Genomic DNA, 23733 nt, shown 5'->3' with positions numbered 1-23733 from the left:
ATTTAAGATAATTGCTCAAGTTCACACCCACTGGCCTGGTGGCGCCAGTGTGAAAACCCAGGTCCCTGAATTCAGGATCCAGAAACCTTTTTACATGTTTGAAGCTTACGAAACAGAAGCCTAAATGCAGACAGGATTTTTTTTTTTTTTCTTATGGCACATCATATAATGAATTCTAACAAGGACTGCAATATATTAGTTTAGATCCTGACCTCACTGGTGCAGCATTCAAATTAGTGATATGGTTTTGCAAGGGTCCAGACGGAGAGAGAAATTCGATGTAATAGTGTAAGTTTCTTCCTCTTCTCTGCTGCCACATTAGATTGAGAAGCTGCCTAGAGATCATCTCTTTGGGTTTTCATGTTACCTGGAAGGAACTCTTATTTTGTTTTCTTTCTATAGCAATACAAATGCCATCTTAAAAAATCTCAGTGGTAGCCGAGCACGGTGGCTCACGCCTGTAATCCCAGCACTTTGGGAGGCCGAGGCGGGTGGATCACCTGAGGTCAGGAGATGGAGACCATCCTGGCTAACACGGTGAAACTCCGTCTCCACTAAAAATATAAAAAATTAGCCGGGCGTGGTGGCGGGCACCTGTAGTCCCAGCTACTCGGGAGGCTGAGGCAGGAGAATCGCTTGAACCCGGGAGGCAGAGGTTGCAGTGAGCCGAGATCATGCCACTGCACTCCAGCCTGGGCGACAGAGCGAGACTCTGTCTCAAAAACAAACAAACAAACAAAGAAACAACCACACACACACAAAACCTCAGTGGCTTCTGTATAAGATAGGAAGAGTTACCAGGAATACACAGGCCACGCCAGCTTACTCAGAGCTGCATCAGGTGGGTCACTGCTGCTTCTGGGACAGAAGCCCATTCCCTGCACGGTCCTCTTAGGTTCCCATTCACCCCAGGGGCCCTTTCAGACCTTAGCCTCCACTCTAGGGTCAAGGAAATCTGTATGCATATAAAATTCTTCTTCTTGGTCTGGCTTGATACTACTAAAAATAATCAACAGAAACACATTCTAAAATTCACCGGAAACATGTAGGCACAATTATTATTAATGCTTTAAAAACTGCGTTTGCCAAGTCATCAGGTAGTTGAGGAGCTTAGCACAGAAGGAATTAAAGTACCAGGCGATGTTCCCCCAGAACTTTCAGCTTGGCCTGAAATGCCTTTCAAAATGGGGAGGAGGGGATGTGAGTAGGGACAGCATGTTCCTCCTCTTTGAGCCTCTGTCTTGCTCCTTCTTTAGGTGGGAGGAGAGGAAGAATTACTTTCTAATTCCTGTGTGGATCAGGATTGCATCTAGAAAGAACTAAACTCCAAGTCCAAACCTGATGAATTCAAGGGAAGAGGAATGAAGTAGCTCATCGTTCACTACCTGGTAAATACACTCGAAGCAGTTCCCAGTGAGCAATGCGACTGTGGATTGGTAATTACAATCCTGCGATCACAGATCCATAAAACCATCTGACATTTTCATAGCCATTCAAGAGCAAAGAGTGACACATCTTTTCATCCCCCCAGCAGCTACGTGCTGTGCACACGGGCCCTCTAGGAAACCCTTTGTTAAAGGGGGACCCAGACTTGGACCATTGCTCTGCAGGTCACTCCACCCCTTTACCCATCTTTCCTGAAGGCCAACACCGGAAGAAGAGGTGTATGTTGTACAGCACCCCGGGGTCGGGTCCCCCTTCGTGCCAGGTCCCCAAGTGGACCCTGGTGACAGAAGCAGAACCAACTGCTAGCACCTGTGACCAGCGTGGCTGTGGCTGTGTATTATGAACTCCGAGGAGGAGTGGGAGGGGAGGGAATTTCCTGCAGCCCTGCCGGGGAAAACACTGATTCCCTCCTGTCAGTACAAAAAAATGATGAATGCCAAAGCAACAGGGCTCTGCTTTCTTGAAGGAAACCATATGTGACCCAGAACTTTATTGATAAACTCTCCTAATAAAAGATACAGGAATTACATTACCATGAAGCTCAAAAAGCGGCCAGTGCAGTTCTTAAAAACAGACGCTGGCGTCGGGGCATGCCAACGTCTGGACGCCTTAGTTTACATGCTGGCTTACTAGCTGTGTGACCTTAGGCAAGGTATACAATGTATTTTGTCTTCAATTTCCCTGCCTGTTCTTTTGAAGATTATATAAATTAATATGTGTGAAGCACTGTGAACACTGTTGGGCAAATAACACTATTTAATGTTAGCTGCTGCTATTATCAAGTATTTTTATGATTAAGAGAAAATAACATTGTGAAGTAGGTGTTACTCAATCCTAAGAGCAATTATTTTTAGGTCCATTATCACCATCAGTTTACAGATTGGTTCCTTCTCTTCTTCCCTCCTTCCTTCTTTCCTTCCTTCCCTCCTTCCCTCCCTCCTTCCTTCCCTCCCTCCCTCCCTCCTTCATTTTTTTTTTTTGAGACAAGGTCTCACTGCAAACTGGAGAGCAGTGGCACCATCTCGGCTCACTGCAACCTCTGCCTCCTGGGTTCAACCAATTCTCCTGCCTCAGCCTCCTGAGAAGCTTGGGACCACAGGCATGCACTACCACACCAGGCCAATTGTTGTGTTTTTTGGTAGAGATGGGGCTTCCCTGTGTTGGTCAGGCTGGTCTCCAACTCCTGACCTCAAGTGATCTCCCTGCCTTGGCCTCCTAAAGTGCTGGGATTACAGGCGGGAGCCATGGCGCCTGGCCTACAGGTACTTTTCATGCATTTCTCTTCTTCACTTGAAGCACATTCTCCATGTATAAAGATCCTGTTTCTCATACTCATATATATAATAGGTTTGCTATATACAATCAAAGTCATAGAAGAAAATTATATTCATATGACATGATCTCAACCAAGTACTTTAAAAAGTAGCTGAGTGAAGATTAGGCCCTTCGAACAACCTATTTTAACTATAACTCCCTGTTGGGGGGAAAAAACAATCAGTCAGAAAAAAAGCTGGTGCCTCAGGAAGTACTCTACAGTTTGTAAGTTTTGTAAGTAATGGCTCCACCTTGCCATCTCTATGAAAAAAAATTAAAAATTAGCCGGGCATGGTGGTGGATGCCTATAATCCCAACTACTCAGGAGGCTGAGGCAGGAGACTCGCTAGAACCCGGAAAGCAGAGGCTGTAGTAGCCAAGATTGCACCACTGCACTCCAGCCTGGGCGACAGAGTGAGATTCCGTCTCAAAAAAAAAAAAAAAAAAAAAACGAAAGCTGCATATTTTACCTTACTCCCTAGCTGCCCTCTAAGCCAGTATCCCAGATGTCACCTGATATGTGGATGCTAGAAGCCCCACCCTTAAACAGAGCACGTCACAGACTCTACATCAACGGCCTGGTCCTCAAGGATGGGCTGTCCAGAGAGCAGAGGCAAGGTCGCCTCCCCCCAAAAGGAATCCCATGAGCTCTAGACATGGTCATCCTTGCCTGTGAGGAGGGGGGCAGCTGCAGAGGCCTGTCCTTCCCTCCAGGCTCGTACTTCCCGGCATCTGCTGGGTTCTACCTTTCCAGAATTACAGCCAGCTCTTTCAGTTTTAAACTAGAAATAACTACATTTAACCAAACAACAACAACAACAACAACAACAAAACATCAAGAGCTCAAGCAGAACACAGTCACGTGAAAGACTCCTTTAACCTGGGGACAGACCGAAGTTATCTCAGAAAAGGCCAATATGTTAATTAACCTTGTTGATTTTTAATTCGGTTTCTCAGTGTTCCAGATGTAACAAATACCTGACCAGACAGGTAAAGGCTGCCCAATCCATACCACCAGGACCAGCCCCCGCAAGATGGGTCCGTTAGGGTCCCCACTGCTCACTCTCCTCAACCTCTCCTTGGCAAAATATCTTCCTCCATGGCATTGAACCAATTCCTGCATTCAAATTATTTAGTGAAATCTCTGTAGAGGAGATGCTTTGGGATCTCAAAATTAGCAAGAAGTCACCTAAATTACAGATGTGTGAACTGAGAGCTGGAGTTTTTCATTAGATCCTAGAAATATAAAACATACATTAAAAAATGACTCTCAGCCATTCACAGTAGCTCATGCCTATAATCCCAGCACTTTGGGAGGCCAAGGTGGGCAGATCTCTTGAGGTCAGGAGTTCGAGACTAGGCTGGCCAACATGGTGAAACCCTGTCTCTACTAAAAATACAAAAATTAGCTGGGAGTGGTCGTAGGCACCTGTAGTCCCAGCTCCTCCAGAGGCTGAGGTGGGAGAATGGCTTGAACCTGGGGAGTGGACAGAGGTTGCAGTGAGCCGAGATTGTGCCACTGCACTCCAGCCTGGGCAACAGAGGGAGACTCTGTCTCAGAAACAAACTAAACAAAAAGCTCTCCAATATCCTTTTTTGAAAAACCCTTTCACTCTATCTTTTGTGCTGAAGGAGAAGATACTCTTACTATATCAACAAGCTACTAAGTGCTCTACGTGCTAACCGAAAACAGAGCCCGCCTTGGTGCTGGTAAGAACCCATTCCAGGCAGAGGATACTTCTGACGGTACTCTTGCTCCATGATAAAGTTAACTTTTCGACAATTAATAATTTCCATACTACCCTAAGATATTTCTTAAAATCCTACGGAATATGAGAAAACAAGTTTTGATTTTCTAAGGGGTAGGTTCATTACTGTAAAAGGGCAAGAAACCATCTGAAATGAAAATACTTTAAATTCTCTTTGGCATATACTTTTTGCTACAGCTTCACCACTGAAAACCATGGAAGAGGAGAGGGATGCATCAAGTTTACCCATCGGCATGACCAACAGACGGGCTGTGGCACAGCTTCTCATTCTCAGTCCTTAACTTAATCAGCAGAACGGCAGGTTGAATGGCAGTTTGTCCATCCAAATGCCAAATAACTGCTTTATTTAGTTAAGCTTGCACACATACCTCAAGTCAAAGGCTCCATGCCTGCAATAAGGCACTACCATTTGCCCTTCTATAATAGACAGTCTTAGAGCTGAGCCAAATATGCCAGTCAATCATATAAGCCAACTCCTCATTTTAAATGTGAGGATACTGAGGCCATGTCAAAGAATTCCATCTATCATAAGAAATAGATGCTGTACAGACAGTATGGTATGGATGGAGAGATGAACAGATGAATGGACAGGTAGATAAATGAAGGACAGCACAGAAGTAGACATCAGGAACTCCTCATGCTGTTAATGCTTCATCATCAACTATTTCTTTTAAAGCTAGGCAAACTGTTTCATTTTTCTGGGGCTGATTTCCCGTACCTATGGAGTGATGATCCTAAAGTCTCTCTCAGGCCCCTCCTAGCTCTCATTGTCTTTGATTTCATGAAACTAGAGAATTTTCCAAAATGACTGAATTTGGCCTTGGCAAGGCCAGGGCCATTTTGCCAGGATTACCCAGAATTCATTGCACGGTAATCATGGAGGGGACTCAGGAGGTCTTATTCATCTGGCAACATCTGGGCATCCTGATTTACACGCAGTGTCCTCTTTTTTTGTTACACTGGAAAGCAGCTGTGAGCAAAGCTTACTATAGAGAAGTTCCCACCCTGAATGAAGACGTTCAAACAATAAGAAACCAGCATACTAAAATTAGCAGTGATGGCCCCTCTTGCTTCATAGGGCAAAGAGAAAAGTCAGCATTACCCAAGTCACCCTGGGAGTCTGCATGCACTTGGCTTTTTTCTAGAAGTCCCTTGTGAAATGTGAGACTTTCTACCTGGGGTTACTGTACCTCTATATATCATACTTATACTTATTCCATGCATTTAGTTTTTCCCCAGACCCCAAGTTCCATTTGGCAGGGAAGACTGTGTAAAAATGGATGCTTCTTTGGCGCAGATCCCTTCTGTCTGCTCAGAGGGTACGTCTCCATATAACAACTGTTTTCTTAAGTTATAAAGCAGCAGGGGCAGAGTAAACTGTATATACAGCCAGACCGTTACAATCACATAGACGTCTTTTCTCCCCTCTGACTGCCAATTCTGAAAAGTCAGAGTAGCCACCATTTGTTTTCTGAAGCTCAATAACTTTGTTATTTCTTTGAATGTTACAGGAAATGCTGGCAGTGAGGCAAAACCCAACCTTCTTTATGTATGAGGAAATAACAGAAGTAGAGGGTATACCCAGGGTCACCTGGCTTCAGCTTCTTCAGGCTGGTCGGCATTTGAACTGTCCAAGAGACGGCTGTAGATTCAATAGTGATTCCACAGCCTCCTGAAGGAGTCTTTCTCTAAGTTTAGTTACCCTCAAAGTTGATTTCCTTACACCTAACAACGGCTTCCCTCCCAGCCAGGCACCTTGCCATAATTCAAGCCTGCTTCCTCTTTGGTCCTCTGTGGAGAACAAACTTGCTTTGGTGTTTACGTTCTGTTTAATGCAGGGTTACATTAACGTAGGAATGTCCAGGTTGACATTCCTACTCTGGAAACCTGGGAAGAGCTCACAGTCATTCCTTAGACCTGTGTGGTCCTGTCTGTGTCTATGGTCTGCTTTTCACCCATAAAGAAGAATCAGGGTCTGTTATGAAGTCCCACAGTCTCCCAAGTCTAGGCGTGGCCAGAAAACCTTGATCAGAAAAAGCTGAGAGGGCCTTCTGGGGACAAATGCATTCAGATTTGGAGGGAGTCACCGAGCACAGAGAACGGAAGGAGGGGAAAAAGCAGACGAGGAACACCAAATCCTGGTGGGCTGTCCCTGGTGGGCACGGTGGTTATCTGCAGAGCTCCATCCACTCAAGGACTTTGGGGAAGTTGACACAACATGGGGAATGGTTCCAGAAGGTGATCCAGATGCCATGAGGTTGTGGCCAGGACCACGGGAAAGACTGCCACAAAAGCTGCAGTGATCACAGGATAGCCTGCAGAGATCTACCTTAAAACCCCACCTAGAAACTACCGTGCAGAGAAGGTCATCTAGATGGTACTGGAGCAGTAGCCAGGGATGAAAGCAGGGATGTCCTACTGGGGATCGCTAACATTTCCTGCCTTCATTCTCTGCATCAAGCACATAGCATCATGTGGCTTGATCTTATAAAGAAGCTCTCATCATTATCCCCATTTTACAGAAGAGGAAAGTGAGGTTCAGCAAGGCTCTGTAGCTCACTGAAGGCTTAAGAACTCCACTGGCTTGCCCATAAAGCCCAAATTCTTAACCACTTCATTTTACGACCTGACCTCCCCGCATCTTGGCTTTTTGGGACAGTAGGAAGCCCTGTTTTTCAATATCCCTCACTCCAAGAAGAGAGTGTACGAATTTTCCACCAGGGACCTGATACGGTTTGGAGACCTCTGGATGCTGGGCGGGGGTGCTGGGCAGTTCCACAGACCTGGAACTGTAACCCAGCCTCAGATCCTGGGGAAGGGTGTGGTTCTGGAAAAGAGTGTTACTCTGGTGTTTACTCAAAGATAGTCATTAAGTCACTGTGAAGACATCTTTTCTGCAGACTAAACAACCTCATTCCTTTTTTTAAAAGCTTTCCTCACAGGAGCTATTTTTTGGTACTATCTTTCTATATTTACTGGTTTTCTCCAGACATTCTTCTACCCTCCCACTCTCTATCTTAAACATGCCTGTAATAAGATTTTGATCTGTGCCATAGAAAGAAAAGGGTCATTTTCATAGTTTTCATCGCTGGCCCTCATGAATTAATAAAAGGCCAGCATCGATGGTAATTACTCCCTTGTGGTCCACTCTGACCCTCAGACCTCTTTGGGCTGCCTCTGTGCCTGGCCAATCTTCCATTTACTATTTGTTTCTGATCCTGTTGAACTTTACTGTATATTGAGGAAGCAGTCCTTAGTTTCATGCTGCCCTGAATGGTTCTAATGCGGTTCTAATTTCCTTTTGCCCTCTAAAAGGATGCTTCAAAAAGAGCTCAGTGCACAGAAACAAGCTTTGAGTAGCGAGAGTATTGACAATGCAACTTTTTGGCTTTACAGGGGCCTGACATCCCCCTGGGGGAAAGGTTGAATCAAGGATTCTGTGACATGGTCCCTGAGTATACCAGTTTGGAGGGTGTACCAGCCCCAAGTGGATGCACTTACTTCGAGGTTCTCGGGGCCCATCCACTGTGATTTTGATGGCTCTGTGGTAGGTGGCGACTTGCGGTGGGTTTGTGAAGACAGTGATGGTCAGAGTGAAGCTTTTCCCTGTGGGGACACAACAGAGAACAAAACAGAATGAGGTTGGTGGCCCGAACGAATCTGTTGAATAACCAATCATTAATTTATGCTGTCCAGCCCTTCAGCACAAGTTACCAGTTTTAACAACACTCCCAGAATTTTGGCTTTGCTTCAATTCTGGAATATACGCCTATGATAGTTGCCTAGGTGTAACACTTCACATGGTTATATGGCTTTAACGTAACCATCAATAAACAATACAAGATCAAGAAAGATTAGAATTTATTTTCTGTTAAGTCAAGATTTCAGGAAACCATAGAGTCAGATTGGCAGCACTCCACTCCTGGTTCCCAACTTCCCTGCTGCCATCTTCCCCAATTATTTATAACTCAGGGCAAAGAAGAGTAGAAGAAACCATATCCATCTTTCTCTTCTTACTTTGTACCTTTGAAGATCAGGAAAGATAGAATTTCTAAGTTTGAAGACAGGCTAAATTAGAATCATTCTCTCTATATTTTTAAAAGACAAAGTCTGGCTGATTTTAAATATTATTTGAAAATGCCAGATGTTATTACAGGTACTCATGGGATCAGCCAGAACAAAATTGATGACTCATAAATGGACTTAAGTATATGTAACTGATAGACTGAGATTCAGCAAGTACTAGTAATAAAAAATGCACATAATTTCCATTATGCGTTTAACATACATTTATAAAAGGTGAGAAAATCTTCATTGCATGGATTTGCTAATCTAAAATCATTTCTTGTTAGTAAAGTGGTTCAGAGGATAAATCTGGCTAGCTGACCTTTGGCAAGTTACTAGATACCTCTATGTTCCGCAGTATCTTTACCTGGAAGATGGTTACATGCAAATTTTCCTACCTTAGAGAGTATTAGGGGAGATTAAATTCTTTACTGTAAGTAACACTGTTAAAACAGTATCTGGCACATGGTATTCAACAGGGTGTGTGTGTGCGTGTGTGTGTGTGTGTAAGTTGTCTGCTTTACTTATTTCTCTTCTCTGTTTCTCACAGGTCTATAATAGGACCCTAACATTTGGTTAAGTCTGATGTTCAATCTTCCTACATCAATACAGTAGTTCTTTAATCAACACAGTTTCTCCTCTTAATCACGTAGCATAAAGTGAAATCAAAGATAGATGAAAGGAAAATATTTTCAACTGTCACTCATGTCTTAACACAAAGGAAGGCCACAGAAAAATGCTCAACGAAAATCCAATATTTGGCCACAGCAAGCCACGATTCCTAATCATGAGAAACCTCCATCAAACACTCCCCAAAGAAGTGGATTCTATCTGATTAAAGTCTATGATAAAAAGAGCAATAGCAAGTAACAATTAGATGATGAAGGCTGCTCCGCCCGGTGTGCCTTTATAACTAATGTCTCGGCCGACCTGTCCAGTAAACGAGGTGAGGATGCTTCTGGGGAGGGATCTCCATGGAGCAGAACATCAGGGGTGCCAAGAGGCTCTGCCTCCAAATCCATCTTTCCCATCAGCTGGCCTGTCCCCAGAACCTAGAGATGAGTCTTGTTGGGCTTTGGGGATTTGCTAGTTTTAGGACATCAGTCAGATGTTACCGGGTGACACTCTGGATGCTTTTCTACCATGGCATCTAGCTGAAGGAGAGAAGTGCGCAGAAGAGGCCTTGGCCAGGCCCAGCAAGCAGGGCATATGATGTGACGTGGAGGAATGCTGCCGCAGAGGGAGGTAGGTCCTGAGGGCAACTGGCCATCTCACTGGGCAGTCTCTGGCTTTCGAAGAACAGATCCAGCAGCAATGACAGCCACAGCCCGGGGGCAGCCATGTCCACCATGATCCACAGCTGGTGGTCCTACAAGCCTCGTGGTCAGCCTGTTCCCTCTCTGTCAAGAACCCGGGAAGGTTATCACCTGTATCATCAAGACTGAATTCCAGAACCCGCTTTAAGGATCTTCTCACTAATAAGACCCTGCCCCGAGTCATTTCTCACTCACCCCCTTTCCTCCCCACACCTGACTCCCGATGTGCATCCTCTGAGGAGTTCCCCCGCGTTCCATTCATGAGCCACGGCACTGAGACGCTGAGGTGTTCCTTCCTCCAGCCACTTCGCCAATCCAGGGCTCCCTGCTGCACCCTTCACCCGAGTCCTCCTGCCTTCAGCATTTGGCAACGGGCAGTCACTTGTTTTCCAGGCAGCCTTCCTTGATGACTACATTTTGCTTTATGGCTGTTTGAGCTGCCTCATAAATTATCCTTCACCTTTGATTATTTAGGGTGTCACACTGAATGCGGTTTGTGGCTGTGTAGACCTAGTCTCCCAGAAGGCGGTGATCCTTTTCTATATACCCATGTAGCCCTCACAGAAAGGTGGGAAAGGGTGCAAGTGAGAAGGGGTTTTAGGGGAAAGGGGGTATTTAAAATTTTTGTAAAAAGTCCCTTGAAGACACAACAATAGGTAATGCCATTGTCCCAGTCCTGAGTAGGTCTAGGGGTACGTGTGTGTATGAAAGAGAGACAGAGAGAGACTGAGGTGGTTCTTTCGGCAAGAGAGTTACAAGTTTGGGGATATAATACAAATGATTTTACCTTTCCAGATCTCAGTTTCCTCATCAGCAAAATGAGGGGGTTCACAGTATGCATATGCAATGTCAATTTTAACTCTCTGATTTCATCTTCTAAGAATGCAGCTGGCCTGGGATGCCCATAGGCACGTGTAGGTGGGCAGGTCCACACGTCATTCTTCTGTGATTCGTCTGTAGTGATTCTACAACTCTAGTATCTCAGTGACTTCATGAAAATACTGTATTTGTTTCCTGGGGTTGCTGTAATAAATTATCACAAACTGGGTGGCTTAAAACAATAGAAATGAAGACTTTCACAATTCTGGAAGTCAGAAGTCCAAAATCAAGGTGGCAGCAGGGCCACACTCCCCCTGAGGGGCTCTAGGGAGGATCCTTCCTTGCCTTTTTCTAGCTTCGGATGGTGGCCAGCGTTTCTCGGCATTTCCTGACTTGCAGCTGCAGTACTCTAGCCTCTGCCTCCGTCTTCACATGACGGTCTTCCTACTGTGTGTCCCCTCCTTCTTCTTATAAGGACCTCAGTCACTGGACTTATGGTCCACCCAAGTCCAGTATGACTTTATCCTGATTACATCTGTAAAGACCCTAAGCCATAGTTTGAGGTTCTAGGTGGACGTACATTTTTTAGAGAACACTATTTAACTCAGTACAAATAGCAAATGTAGTAAGAGCTCCCATCATGGCTCTACCAGTGACAACTGCTCTACAGGCACCTGTGTGTTTTACCCTCTGGAACAGTCTTGCTCCAATAGTGGCTCTCTTACCATCATCCTATCCACGACTACCCAAATGGCAACAAAGAACGGTTGCATTCATAATATTGGCATTTTTAAGTCGTGTAGAACTTTTAAACGCTTTCCCATATATTATTTCATTTGGTTCTCACACCAATCTCATGAAATAAACAAGATGGATTTTATTGTCCTTGATGAATAGGTAGCAAAGCTAAGGCTCAGAGAGGTTAAGTAATTTTCCCAAAGTCACACAGCTTCGATATACAGTAGAACTCATATCCCTGAGCTTTCTACTCACTGTTCTTCCAGTTATTGTCCCCGAGGTCATAAATCTCCCCCTGCAAACCCAGTAGCACCAGTATAAGGAATCTAGACTGGAGATACTTTATCCATGCCTACCACTGCCCCAAAAAGTAAAAACTGTCTCTGTGATTCTAATGTATCAATGGTACTCAACCTGGGTTATAGTTCAAAAGCATTTTCTTGCTGAGCTGCATTTGGGCCTCTGGCAGTTGAGCTCACATGACACCCCATCTGGTAAACCACAGAGTAACCCATGTAATCAGGAGTAAAACGTAATCAAAGTGAGTATTTGTGAAATCATTGGTCATTATCTGAATTCCTATTATTTCATGTCCATCTTTTTTTTTTTTTGGAGATGGAGTCTCTCAGTGTCGCCCAGGCTGGAGCGCAGTGGCGTGATCTCGGCTCACTGCAACCTCCGCCTCCCGGGTTCAAGCGATTCTCTTCAGCCTCCTGAGTAGCTGGGATTACATGTGCCTGCCACCACACCCAGCAAATTTTGTGTATTTTTAGTAGAGATGGAATTTCACTATGTTGGCCAGGCTGGTCTTGAACTCCTGACCTCATGATCCGCCCACCTTGGCCTCCCAATCATGCCCTTTGTTTGAAGTGCAGTCACGAGACGTTTCCACCGAGCACACACTAGCGGGTGGGGTGTTTTGGCCAGTCATGTGGTTCACCAACGAGGAGATATTCTGGCAGTCTCCCTCACAACGGGCTCTTGTTTACAGCTTTGGGTACAAGGACATTTGCTTATTATCTTTCAGACACGGTGATGACTTCTTCACAGGTGTAGGTGACATTTTTCCACAGCACGAAAACTGCCTTACGCGTCTTTTGTATTCTTCCAGTGAGACCCGGCAGAGCCTTGACACTGGGCTGCAGTCAGCAACGGGCACACCTGACAGGACCCGCACGCTCTGCCCTCCACGTGGCCCTGCCCTCTCCGTGGCCCCACCCCTTGGCTGCTGGGACACAGTCCTTTTTGGCCAGCGTCTGCAGAAGTGGGATCTGTGCCTCGGGGCACACGTGTTATGAGCCAGATTCCCTCATTGGAATGACCTATAGGCCTGGTATTTTAAGTACATGGGTGTGGAGCACAAAAGACGCTTAAGTGTTTCTCCCAGCAAGCTACAGCCGGAATAGTGAGAAGTCACAGGAGAGCAAGGGAGGGCAGGTTGGCTAAATAGCAACAGCCCCAAAATGGGCTTTTTGGGACCAAGTGCAGGGGTGGAAGGATGGGGCTGCTGCCGAGAGGGCCAGTGTTCCTGTTGGTAGCCTGGAGGATCCAAGGCTCCCGGAAGTACTCAGTGGCCTTGGTCCGGTGAGGCTGGCAGAGGCTTTCATCAGTGCACAGACGGCCCCAGCACTGACCCTGTGTGTGCTGCTGGAAGTTGGCAGCTCTTGGTTCCAGAGGGGGCCGCCACGGGGTCACAGGTGGCCTGCATGGGAGGAAGCCAAGGAAAGGGGTAAACACCACGTCCTTCTTCCTCCTGCTCACTGAATCCTGACCACCACAGCAGCATCAGTTCCAGCCAGGGCTTGGGTTCCACGAGGACCGTTCTTTAGAAAGAAGCAGAGACACTCATACTGAATGAGAAGGTGAGAACAAACAACAGGGGAGATGAGGTTTGTCTTGATGTAGGTTTGGACGCCATGAGAGAGAAGAATTCCATATAAAATCCCATGAATTTATATTGGTGATTCATTCAGTGTGATTCATTCAGTGTGGACTCTCAAGGCAACCTACTTAGGTTCAAAACCTCGCTCTGCCACTTGCTAGCTGTGTGACCTCAGGCAAATTACTTGACCTCTCTGGGGCCTCAGCTTTGTCATCTGTAAAAGGGGGTTAATAATAGTCATTCCATCTCGTAGCATTGTTCTGCAGGTTAAATGGAAAGCTGAATGTAAAAGCAGAGCACAGAGAAAGGTCTCAGTAAATGTCAGATCATTAAAGACATGATAAAGGTGATTCTGTGAAGACCAGACTGTGGCAGATCCCAGAAGAAGGAGCTGAGGCTGAAGGAAGCATTGATGTCTGACATGAGGAGGGGTTGTGCGTGTGTGTGTGTGTGCGCGTGTATGTGTGTGTTCAGCAGGTGATGGAGCTGCGACCAGGCCTAAGTGCAACTTGAACTTCAAGTTCAAGTTCACTCCTGCCCCGCCAGCTGGCGACCTTTGTAAGGCGCAACTGTGAGTAGCTGATACACTATGTAAACAAGCCCAGCCAGTGCTCCTCGCTGCAACATGTGTTGTCTCTCTCGACGCCAGTGTGTCCATCCAAATGCCAGGGCAAAATACTAACTGCTTTATTTAGTTGGGAAGAAGGTCAAGTGGTGAGCCTTTCTGGACACGCGCTGCCACGACACACTCCCCAAGGCCAGGGAGGCACCGGGTGGAGGCTTGATTAGTCTTGATGTTGGCGGCCCTGGGGCTGGTGAACTCCGACAGCCAATTGTGGTCAAATTAAGCCACGGCTGGAACCTGCAGTTCCGCATGGCCCAGCGCACTCTCCACTTCCTCACCACATCTGGGAAGTGGCTAAACCTCAGGATTGCTTCAAATGTGCACACTGCTCCCCAAAGAGCTGAGGGTGGTGAGGAGATTACAAAGCAAAAAGTCATGCAGCTCCGGGTCATTTCTTGCCCAGGTGTGAAGAACATATTTAAAAGTGCAGCCAGGTCCCATCATTGCACAATCCGCCTATAACACCCCGTGTTTGATGGGTGAGCCCCGACTCCTGTTGTGACTCGGCCTCCTCAGGTCCAGTTTGTAGGTATCCCCAGTCTACCTGCGTCGGCTCTGCAGGAAGACTGTTCCTGTCACTCTCCTTAGTGTAGGTCTGTATGCATGAGTCATCTTCTTCTTTTGGGGACAGTTTCAGGGGATGTGAAACTTGCCCTTTGTCACGCAAAGGAAGGCTGCAGACACAAAGGAGCCGTCTGCCCTGGGGGCTCAGAGTCCTTAGGAAACACAATCTCAACATTTTTCACTCTTGTGTATGTCTGCAGGAAAGCCAGTTGTGCCCAAAGTCTTGAATCGCCCAAAGAGTGAGAGAGGAAAAATTAAAGGAAAACACCGCAGCTTTTAAAAACCGAGAGAGTCAGGGAAGGCTCAAGTTCTGCTCTTTGCAAATTCAGGAAATCCCACAAGATACTGAAAGGTTGCAGGGAGATTTCTCCTTTTACAATAGATGGTTTTGGGTCTAATTTTAATTGCGGATAACTAAGTATAAAAATTAACACACCCTCAGGTTCCAGGAGTAGTCTGCATTTGGAGTATTTTTTATGAAGTATTTTTAATGTGGATTTCTCACTTTTCCACTGGAACAACCTGACAGCCAAAATTCATGCTTATGCTCCTCTTCCATTTCCTTACCCAAACATTTGCCACTATTTTTGACAGGGGAGCTGTATAATTAATTTATTTGGAGATTTCTGGACGGGATACAAATCCTTCAACTTGCACATAATTTCCTGATTCTCCATACTGAATTGAATTAAGATGTCGGCGTACTGTATATACTTCTGTGCGAAGTGCCTGTATTTCCGGATCGCTTGATCCAATTGCACTCACATCACACATGCAAAATGCAGACTTGAGGCCTAAGCTACTGGCACCAGGACTACCCTGAAAAGTCAGATTGAAAATCAGGTCCTTAGAATATAGAACTCAGTTTTCCATGGAAATAGCATTTGTTTGGAATTATGGGTTGTTTGAAAAATAGCTGTTTTACTTGGAGAAAACTGAAGACATGCAAAGCATTTTCTCTGGAGATGTTCCATGAAAATGAGTTGTCTGAGGACAGGGACAGCATTTTATTCATCTTTGTATCTTCTATTCTGAGGCAATAAAGAAAAGTTCGATAAATGAGGCCAGGCATGGTGGCACAAGCCTGTAATCCCACCCCTTTGGGAGGCCGAGATGGGAGGATCACTAGAGCTCAGGAGTTCAAGACCAGTCTGGGCAGCATGGTGAAACCCCATCTCTACCAAAAATATAAAAAATAAAATAAAATAAAAATAAAAAATAGAATAAAATAAATTAGCTTGGCATGGTGGCACACATTTGTAGTCCCAGCTACCTGGGAGACTATGGCACGAGAATCACTTGAACCCGGGAGGTGGAGATTGCAGTGAGCTGAGATCACGCCACTGCACTCTAGCCTGGGTGACAGAGTAAGACCCTGTCTCTAAAAATCAATGAATCACTCTGTAAACTTTCAGTTTGACAGCCAGTCCTTTACAACATCGAATTTCACTTGGAAGGCATAGCTTGCTTTTTCCAAGGCACAGGTGTGCTGGGCTCAACCGCAGGCAGGGGAAGAGCTCAGGTTTGCAAAAGGAGCGGAGGGGCGGACCTCCTTATCTGGTGGAATATCACCTATCCCACAAAACACCATGATGTTCTCGTGCGATTTTGCATTTCCTTTCCCGGGATTTCGTTTTCCCTTTCTAATCTTCCTTTTCCTTTTGGTATCACAGTTCCCTAGGATCTCAGCTGGGGAACCAAGTTTTAACCAAAACACCCCAAGACCCTGAATTCTCAGCCCCCTGGAGACCAAGGCCACACCTGCTGCCCTGTGCTTCCCCCAAGGAGAGCCACCGGATTCACCAGACTCCACTCATCCATCAGGCTGTGTCTTTGGGCTGGGGTCACACAGGGCGAGTGACCAAAGTGACCTCCTAGGCCTGGCCTCCTCCTGACTCCGATAGTGCCCCTAGCCCGGTGCCTCAAACACACAGCCCAAGGCCACATGGAGCTGCAGCAGGGAGGCCTGAGGCATGGACATTCTTCAGGGAAGGAAGCCTTGGGGGGCGTCAGCTCCTGCTCACCAGCCTTGCAGCACCTGCTGCTGCAGGTAGGAAGCAAAGCAGGTGAGTGTGGAGGTAGAGAGGGAAGAGAGGGAAGGTTGAGGCAAGCTTGAGGTGGGAGCTGACTTCTAGGTACAGTGCCATCTACCAAATGGGGTCCTTGCAAGCTGGATATACACATGCCTGGGGCTGCCTGAAGGCAGAAAGGAGAGCTTTCAGTCTCTGGATGGGTCTCTAAGCTCTCCACGCACTCTCCAAATGTCCTTTCCATTCTTTAAACTGCAAGCCAAGTATCTTTCCACCATTTGTATCTGGAGTTAGTTGTAAGTGGTTCTCCATTTCATTAGGATCAGACCAAATTCCCAACGTGGATGTTAAGGCAATCCCCGCCCTATCCCTCGGTAAGGCTCCCCGCTGTCACCCCCCAACCCCCGCCCCTGGAGCATCTCTCAGCTCCCAACAGGCCACTTGCTCCTTCGTCACTCTGCTTTCTCTGCTGGGACATGATTCTTCATGCCTCCACCAGTATAGTCTCCTTGTCACTTGCAGGTCTCAAGTGAATGACAAGTGGTCCAGGGAGACCCTCTGAACCTTCACCAGGTTCTGCACCACTGAGCCTTGGCTCCCGCCACACCCATCTATCATGTGTTATCTACTCAGAAGAGGGATGGCCTGCTTAATTGCCATGTCTCTTACTGGCCCCCAAGGCTGTGGGTTCTCTTTGGTTGACCTTCGTATTTCTCATGCTAGCCCAGTGTCTGGCACAATGTATAGGTGCACAATGTATATCTGATAAATGAATGAATGACAGAAATGCCCTCAGCAAATGACCTTAGGGGTGGGGCAGAGGAAGAGTTCTAACAAAACAGAAATAGGTACTATATTTCCATCCCAGGGTCAATGCCCTATAAAGGTTTGTAATTTTATTATTATTACACAGGCATTTTACTTGTGAATATTTATGGAATGCCTGCTGTTATCTCATGCACTCTCATTTTAGTAGGCCCTTAGTAGGACCAAGGAATACAAATGCCTTGCCATCGAGGAGTGGGCCCTGAAAAACAGCATCATTCCCCACTTTTCTGATTCAGCAAGACCCATGTTGCCTCTGGCTTGCTCTCTCCCCTCCTGCCTCAGGGATTCCCGCTGTAGAAGAAAGAACATCATCAAGAGGGGCCATAGCTCTTCTTCCTAAGTATTGTTACATACACACCATCTCGCTTTTATCATCGTAACATAGATGAAAGGCATTGTTAAACCTATTGAACAGATGGGGAGACTGAGGCCAGCACATCTGAGTCCTACAGGTGTGCCTGCTTCTCATATTACATTATGCTACTTTTCTAGGACTCACAGAATCAACGCTAATAGATGTGCATGTTTTCTATGTCATCATTACGAATCAAAGGAATATTAAATAGGACACAATGGGTTCGGTGTAATCTAGAGTTCAGGGATTTGGCTAGAATGCAAGATAATAGTGTAGTAAGAACCCTTCCAAGCAACAGCCAGATGAAGCGGTGCTGAGTTTGTATGTGGCCAAAAGAGAAAAATATGCGTGGATGTTCACTTGCAATTTATGAAAATGCTGAGACACATCCTTAAGAATGGCTTCCAGCGGAACATCCAGGAAGTCCTCAAGTGCAGTCCAAGGCAAGCCGCCGTGGCACTGCTACAAAACCCCTTCAACTTGGGTGGAGGCAGCAATGATCGCTCAGGAAGAATGCGATGCTGCCGGGTGCCAGCCTGTGTAACCCGGCGACAGGACAAAGGGATTATTCTGCTTCATTATTAAAATGCAGTGTTTACTGCTAAAATACGATTGGGAATTAAAAGGGGCACATATGAATCATAAATATTTGCATGCCATTAATGTTTGGACAAAAGAGTTGGAAAGGCTGAGTTGGAAGAACTTCTTTTCCCATGAAAAGCAGTGCTTCAAATTACAGTACATATTTAATTTCATCTCTCCCATTGCTAACTGGAATCTCAGGGCCTGCCGCATATAACCCTTTCACGACCACAGAACTGTATGGCGCCCTGAAATAAGGATAAGGATTGTATTTTCTCCTTGGAAGCTCATCCATTTAGACGAACAAAAAAAGCAGACCTCTGGTTGTTGTTGCTGTTTGCTGTTGTTTGCTATGCACTCACAGAGTCCCCATTGTCCACCCCATGGTGTTGGTGTCACTGCAAAAAGTAACAGCTCCTAACCTATGTCTTGTCCCAGGTAATCAGTCCTCATTGTCCCTCTGTCTTCCCATGGGCAAGGTCAAAATCAGGCTTAAACAGGTCAAGTAACTTGTTCAAGGACAGATAGCTCCAAGCCAGTGGTTTCCAACCAGGGGGGATCTGCCCCCAGGGGACAAGAGGCAATGGCTGCAGAGATTTCTGGTTGTCACAACCAGGAGGGTGGGTGCAAGTGGCCACTGAGTAGAGGCCGGGGATGCTGTTAAATGTTCAACCATGCACAGCAAAGCCCCTCACAGCAAAGAATAACTGGCCAACAACACCCAAGTTGAAACACAGTGGGGAAGCCAGTAAAGTCCACGTGCTGACCACTAGGCTGCACTGCCTAACATCAAAACAGTCCTGGGCCCGGCGCAGTGGCTCACGCCTGTAATCCTAGCACTTTGGGAGGCCAAGTCAGGCGGATCACGAGGTCAAGAGATCGAGACCATCTAGCCAACATGGTGAAACCCCGTCTCTACAAAAAATACGAAAATTAGCCAGACATGGTGGCGCACGCCTGTAATCCCAGCTACACAGGAGGCTGAGGCACGAGGATTGCTTGAACCCAGGAGGCGGAGGCTGCAGTGAGCTGAGATCACACCACTGCATTCCAGCCTGGTGACAGGGCAAGACTCCATCTCAAAAAAAAACATAAACAAAAAAACAAACAGTCCTGAACAGTCATTCATTCACAGACCATGTGTCAGGCATCATCTAGTCACTGATGATACCACCTGGAGCTTTCTAGTTAAGGGCTGGATCTCGTGATGTTGGAAAATTCCTGGGAGCCCATTTCCTCGGGGCTCCCGAGCACATCCTCATTTCCTTTCCACAGTGCGTGGGTCTCCGTTCCTACACACACCCTCGCACGCCACAGCTGTTTTCAGGCTTTTTCCCCAGTGACCTTCTCTCTAGAGCACACCCACAGCAACTTGTGAGCTTTGTGCAGTCCCCGGCTCAGACACCATCCACGAACTCCCATTTGGATAGTTAATGCTTACTAGTCACAGATTATACAACACACAAGTGATCTCTATGTTGAATCTCGGAGCGTTGCTCTACTGTGGGGAGCTTAAAGGAAGCAGATGTATACACGGAGAAGGAAAATTAGGCGTGAGGGTTTCCATGGAGCACAAAAGCAAGGAAACGGACAAACAAACAAAGCAGACACTGCCTGACCTATTCCAGAAACTCAACCTGCAGCAGGTTCTACCTTGAGGCACCGGGAACACCTAGGGGAGTCTCCCTGCGGACTTTTGTTTTCAAATCATCGTGCCCTGAATCTCAGTATAAAAACAGGTGATGGCAAAACTGACATGCTGGGGCAGGTGGGATAAAGCTCCAGAGGAACCCAGCCATCTGTCTGCGGGTGGCATCTGCAAACCCATCCTGTGGGCGACAAACCCACAAACCTTGGTCCTGTCTCCCCTCCTGCCATGCAATGCCTTCATTTTTATTTAGAGTATGCAGACTGAGCCATTTTGGTGTCTGGGAGCTGTCTGTCAGTGACACACACCAAGACCTTGCTTTTATCACCTTTTTTTTTTTTTAGACAGAGTCTTGCTGCGTCGCCCTGGCTGGAGTGCAGTGGCACAATCTCGGTTCACTGCAACCTCTGCCTCCCTGGTTCAAGCCATTTTCCTGCCTCAGCCTTCAGAGCAGCTGGGATTACAGGTGTGTGCCACCACTTCCAGCTAATTTTTGTATTTTTAGTAGAGATGGGGTTTCACCATGTTGGCCAAGCTGGTCTCGAACTCCTGACCTCAAATGATCCTCCTGCCTTGGCCTCTTAAAGTGCTGGGATTACAGGCGTAAGCCACTGTGCCCGGCTCTTTATCACTTTTTTAATTTGAGTAGACACTGTCCACTGACATCAATTCCCATTTCTAGATCAGTGGCTCCATGGCCTCTTCACTGAAGTGTTCAGGGAAAAGCAGCGAGCCTCTGGCAGAGGGCTTTCTAGTTTCTGTGGTCCTTGTGGACCTCACGTGTGTGACATTCATGAGGGGAGGGCTACAGTGGGGAGCCTTCTCAGAGAAGCTGCCCTGCTGTGTGCACCACCCCGCCTGCAGCCACTCCTCCAGCCGCCGCGCATCCCTGACCCAGGATAGTAGGCAGGGTCAGTGGAGCCACGGGGATGGTGCAATTCTAGGCATAGAGAACACTGCTTGTTTTCCTTTTAAAAAAACTTAATATTCAGTGATGTCCTCTATTTTTTATTCTGTGCAATGTTTTCAAAATAAGTTTTTCATAAATTTTAAAATAAGTTTATCATACATTTTGATTAAGTTTGTAGGGAGGCAGAATGTCAGAATAAAAGGGGCAAGGGAAACATTTTCTAACCTATGCGTGATCAGGGCTAGATCACACATGACTGGAGCTAAATGAGTTTCTCCATCTCAGCACAAGTGGCATTTGGGTCTTTGTTGGGGAGGCTGTCAGGTGCGTGGTAGGACGTTTAGTAGATCCCTGGCCTCTACTTACTAGATGCCAGCGGCACTCCCTAACCCAATACATGATCACCAAAAATGTCTGCAGATATCGCCGAATGTCTTCTGGGAGTCCAAGTCACCCCAGTTGGGAACCACTGAACAAGATTACGATCAAAATTGGTAGGCAGGGAGACAAGATACTGATAATAAACTTCCCAGTGGTTTCAGATAGAATAACGAAGGCAGGACATTTGTCGTAGGTACTAGAGACACACCATTTAAAGAGGCAGACAAAGCCTCATTATGATGTGAGTTTAGACTAGCTCCTCTATAATTATAGATAGATACAAAGATAGATGATTGATACTGACTATCCTCTATACAATAGTTTCACACAGAATGAAGGAAAAAAATCTGTAAAGACCCCAACCCAATGCCTTGAGCAAACTGGAGTGTTTCTACCTCCAGAGATCTGATAAGCACAAGATGAAATTATGCTCAAACTGCCCATATTCCTGTGAGTTACCTTGGTTTGCATAAGGTGACTCAATTAGGGCCACACACCACCCCAGAGTGCTGGCCAGCCCTCCTATTAACTGGACAGGCACGTCCTTGGGTTAGGTGATGGGGGAGGTGGGGTAGTTCTGCAGTTGGCCCTGCCCATACATTCTTAATGATGGTCTTAAATCTCAAGGTAAAAGCCCAAATTAATCTAAGTTGAAAAATAAACAGGAAATGTACTTACATCTTCTTTGAGAAAAACACAGTTTAAATGGCTCCTAAATGAATGCTTCCTCACTAAGGAAATCAGAGGAAACGCATTTTCAGTCTGGCAGCAGAATGGCTGTGAGCCTCTCAAAGGAAGTTGCTGGGATTCCTCTATGGCCCTCAATTGCCTGACACCTTGGTTGGAGAAAGTTTGGTGACGTCAAATGGAGTTCCAGAATGGGATATGCTGCCCAGTATAGGCTAACAGGGGCCGGGCAATGTGCTGGAATCCCAAATCAGTGCAGGGCAAACTGAATGTCATCAATTGCTCTGTCTTCAACGCAGATCAAAATACATCTCCGTTGAATGTGGGACTCACAGCAGGACCAATGATGGAGTATACATGCTGCCTGAAGTCCAGGAATGCATGTTTATAAATACAAACGTTGAAGCGCTGCAACCTGTCCCCATGCCCCGCCAGGGAGCCGACAAAACGAGCACATGTGAAAGTATTCACAGGCAGCTCATTAAATCCACACTGTTCACTTATTAATTTCCATTAATTGCTTTATCTGGGCTTTAGATGAGAAGATGTTACTAGCATGAATTTAGTCCTCAAAGATAATTTGGCCCAGAAGTCTCTCAATGAAAGTATGGACATTCTCTCTCTCTCCCTCCCTTGCCCACACACGCACACACACACACTCCACTGGCTAAGAATCAACGAAGCCTTCAAAACCACACACTCTCTCCATATTGACAGTATATGGTTATTCACAAATCAGTAGGAATAACATCATATCTCCTTACTGATCTGAACTTGTTTCATAATCATCTACAGAAAGAAAACAGCCATAAGACAGTACACCGGCTGGGTACGGTGGCTCACGCCTGTAATCCCAGCACTTTGGGGGGCCAAGGCGGTTGGACCACCTGAGGTCAGGAGTTCAAGACCAGCCTGGCCAACATGGTGAAACCCCATCTCTACTAAAAATACAAAATTAGCCAGGCATGGTGGCGGGCACCTGAAATCCCAGCTACCCGGGAGGCCGAGGTAGGAGAATCGCTTGAACCTGGGAGGTGGAGGTTGCAGTGAGCTGACATCATGCCACTGCACTCCAGCCTGGGCAACAAGAGTGAAACTCTGTCTCCAAAAAAAAAAAAAAAAAAAAAGACAGTACACCATCTCTCCTTGTCAACAAGTAATTTTTCCTTAAAAATAAAAAAAAAAACCCAGAAACACAGAATATGTTCTTCTTTAGCCAGCCTTCTCCACCCTCTCTTGCCCCTTGCCAACCAGCACAAAAAAGAAAATACAAAACTGATTTATTAGAACCAGAGCAGGGTTACAGCCGTTGGCTGGATCACTGTTTATGTCTATAATGCTTGTTGCTGAAACAGGAAGCTCTAAAAATCACTCAACCATTATTTCTCTTGCAGGCACTTTCTGATTGATAGTCTTCTGTCCTGACCAAAAAGAAATGTCTCCACCAAACACAAGCTGGCTGGCAAGGAAGGGGTTGAGGGTGGGTGGAGAGAAGTACAGCTTCTGCCCATCAAACTATAAAATATTGTTCATACAAATAACCTCAATTTTAAAAAGCTGTGTGACACCATCAGCAATGCCTGACACTTCATAAAATCAGCAAGAAAACTATGAAGGGATCAACTGTGAAACTGCTTGTTGCAAGCACAAGCAGTTTTCAAGAAAGCTTTTCCTGCTACTCCTTGCCATGACTGGGCCACCCCAGGCTTTAAGCAGGGCAGGGAGCAACTTGCTTTAGGAAAGTGTTGCTACCCTTTTATTGGTAAATGGGAAA

General features: G+C 46.2%; 2 protein-coding genes across 8 annotated transcripts in view; both read right to left on the bottom strand.

Annotated features, from left to right (window-relative positions):
• The window catches only part of ATP5PO (ATP synthase peripheral stalk subunit OSCP), a 1173690-nt gene that overhangs the window by 927916 nt on the left and 222041 nt on the right, over window positions 1-23733 (bottom strand). The gene's annotated exons all lie outside the window — the stretch shown is intronic.
• Window positions 1-23733, bottom strand: part of RUNX1 (RUNX family transcription factor 1) — a 276736-nt gene that overhangs the window by 63750 nt on the left and 189253 nt on the right. For all 5 annotated transcript variants that reach the window (XM_050784643.1, XM_050784642.1, XM_050784646.1 and 2 more), the window contains one exon: window positions 8031-8135. In XM_050784643.1, the coding sequence (XP_050640600.1) occupies window positions 8031-8135 (105 nt within the window). The remainder of the gene's footprint in view (window positions 1-8030; window positions 8136-23733) is intronic.

The sequence above is a fragment of the Macaca thibetana genome, chromosome 3, assembly GCF_024542745.1.
Source record: "Macaca thibetana thibetana isolate TM-01 chromosome 3, ASM2454274v1, whole genome shotgun sequence".
In the NCBI taxonomy this organism is placed as follows: domain Eukaryota; kingdom Metazoa; phylum Chordata; class Mammalia; order Primates; family Cercopithecidae; genus Macaca; species Macaca thibetana.
This window is presented reverse-complemented; position numbering and strand designations above follow the sequence as displayed.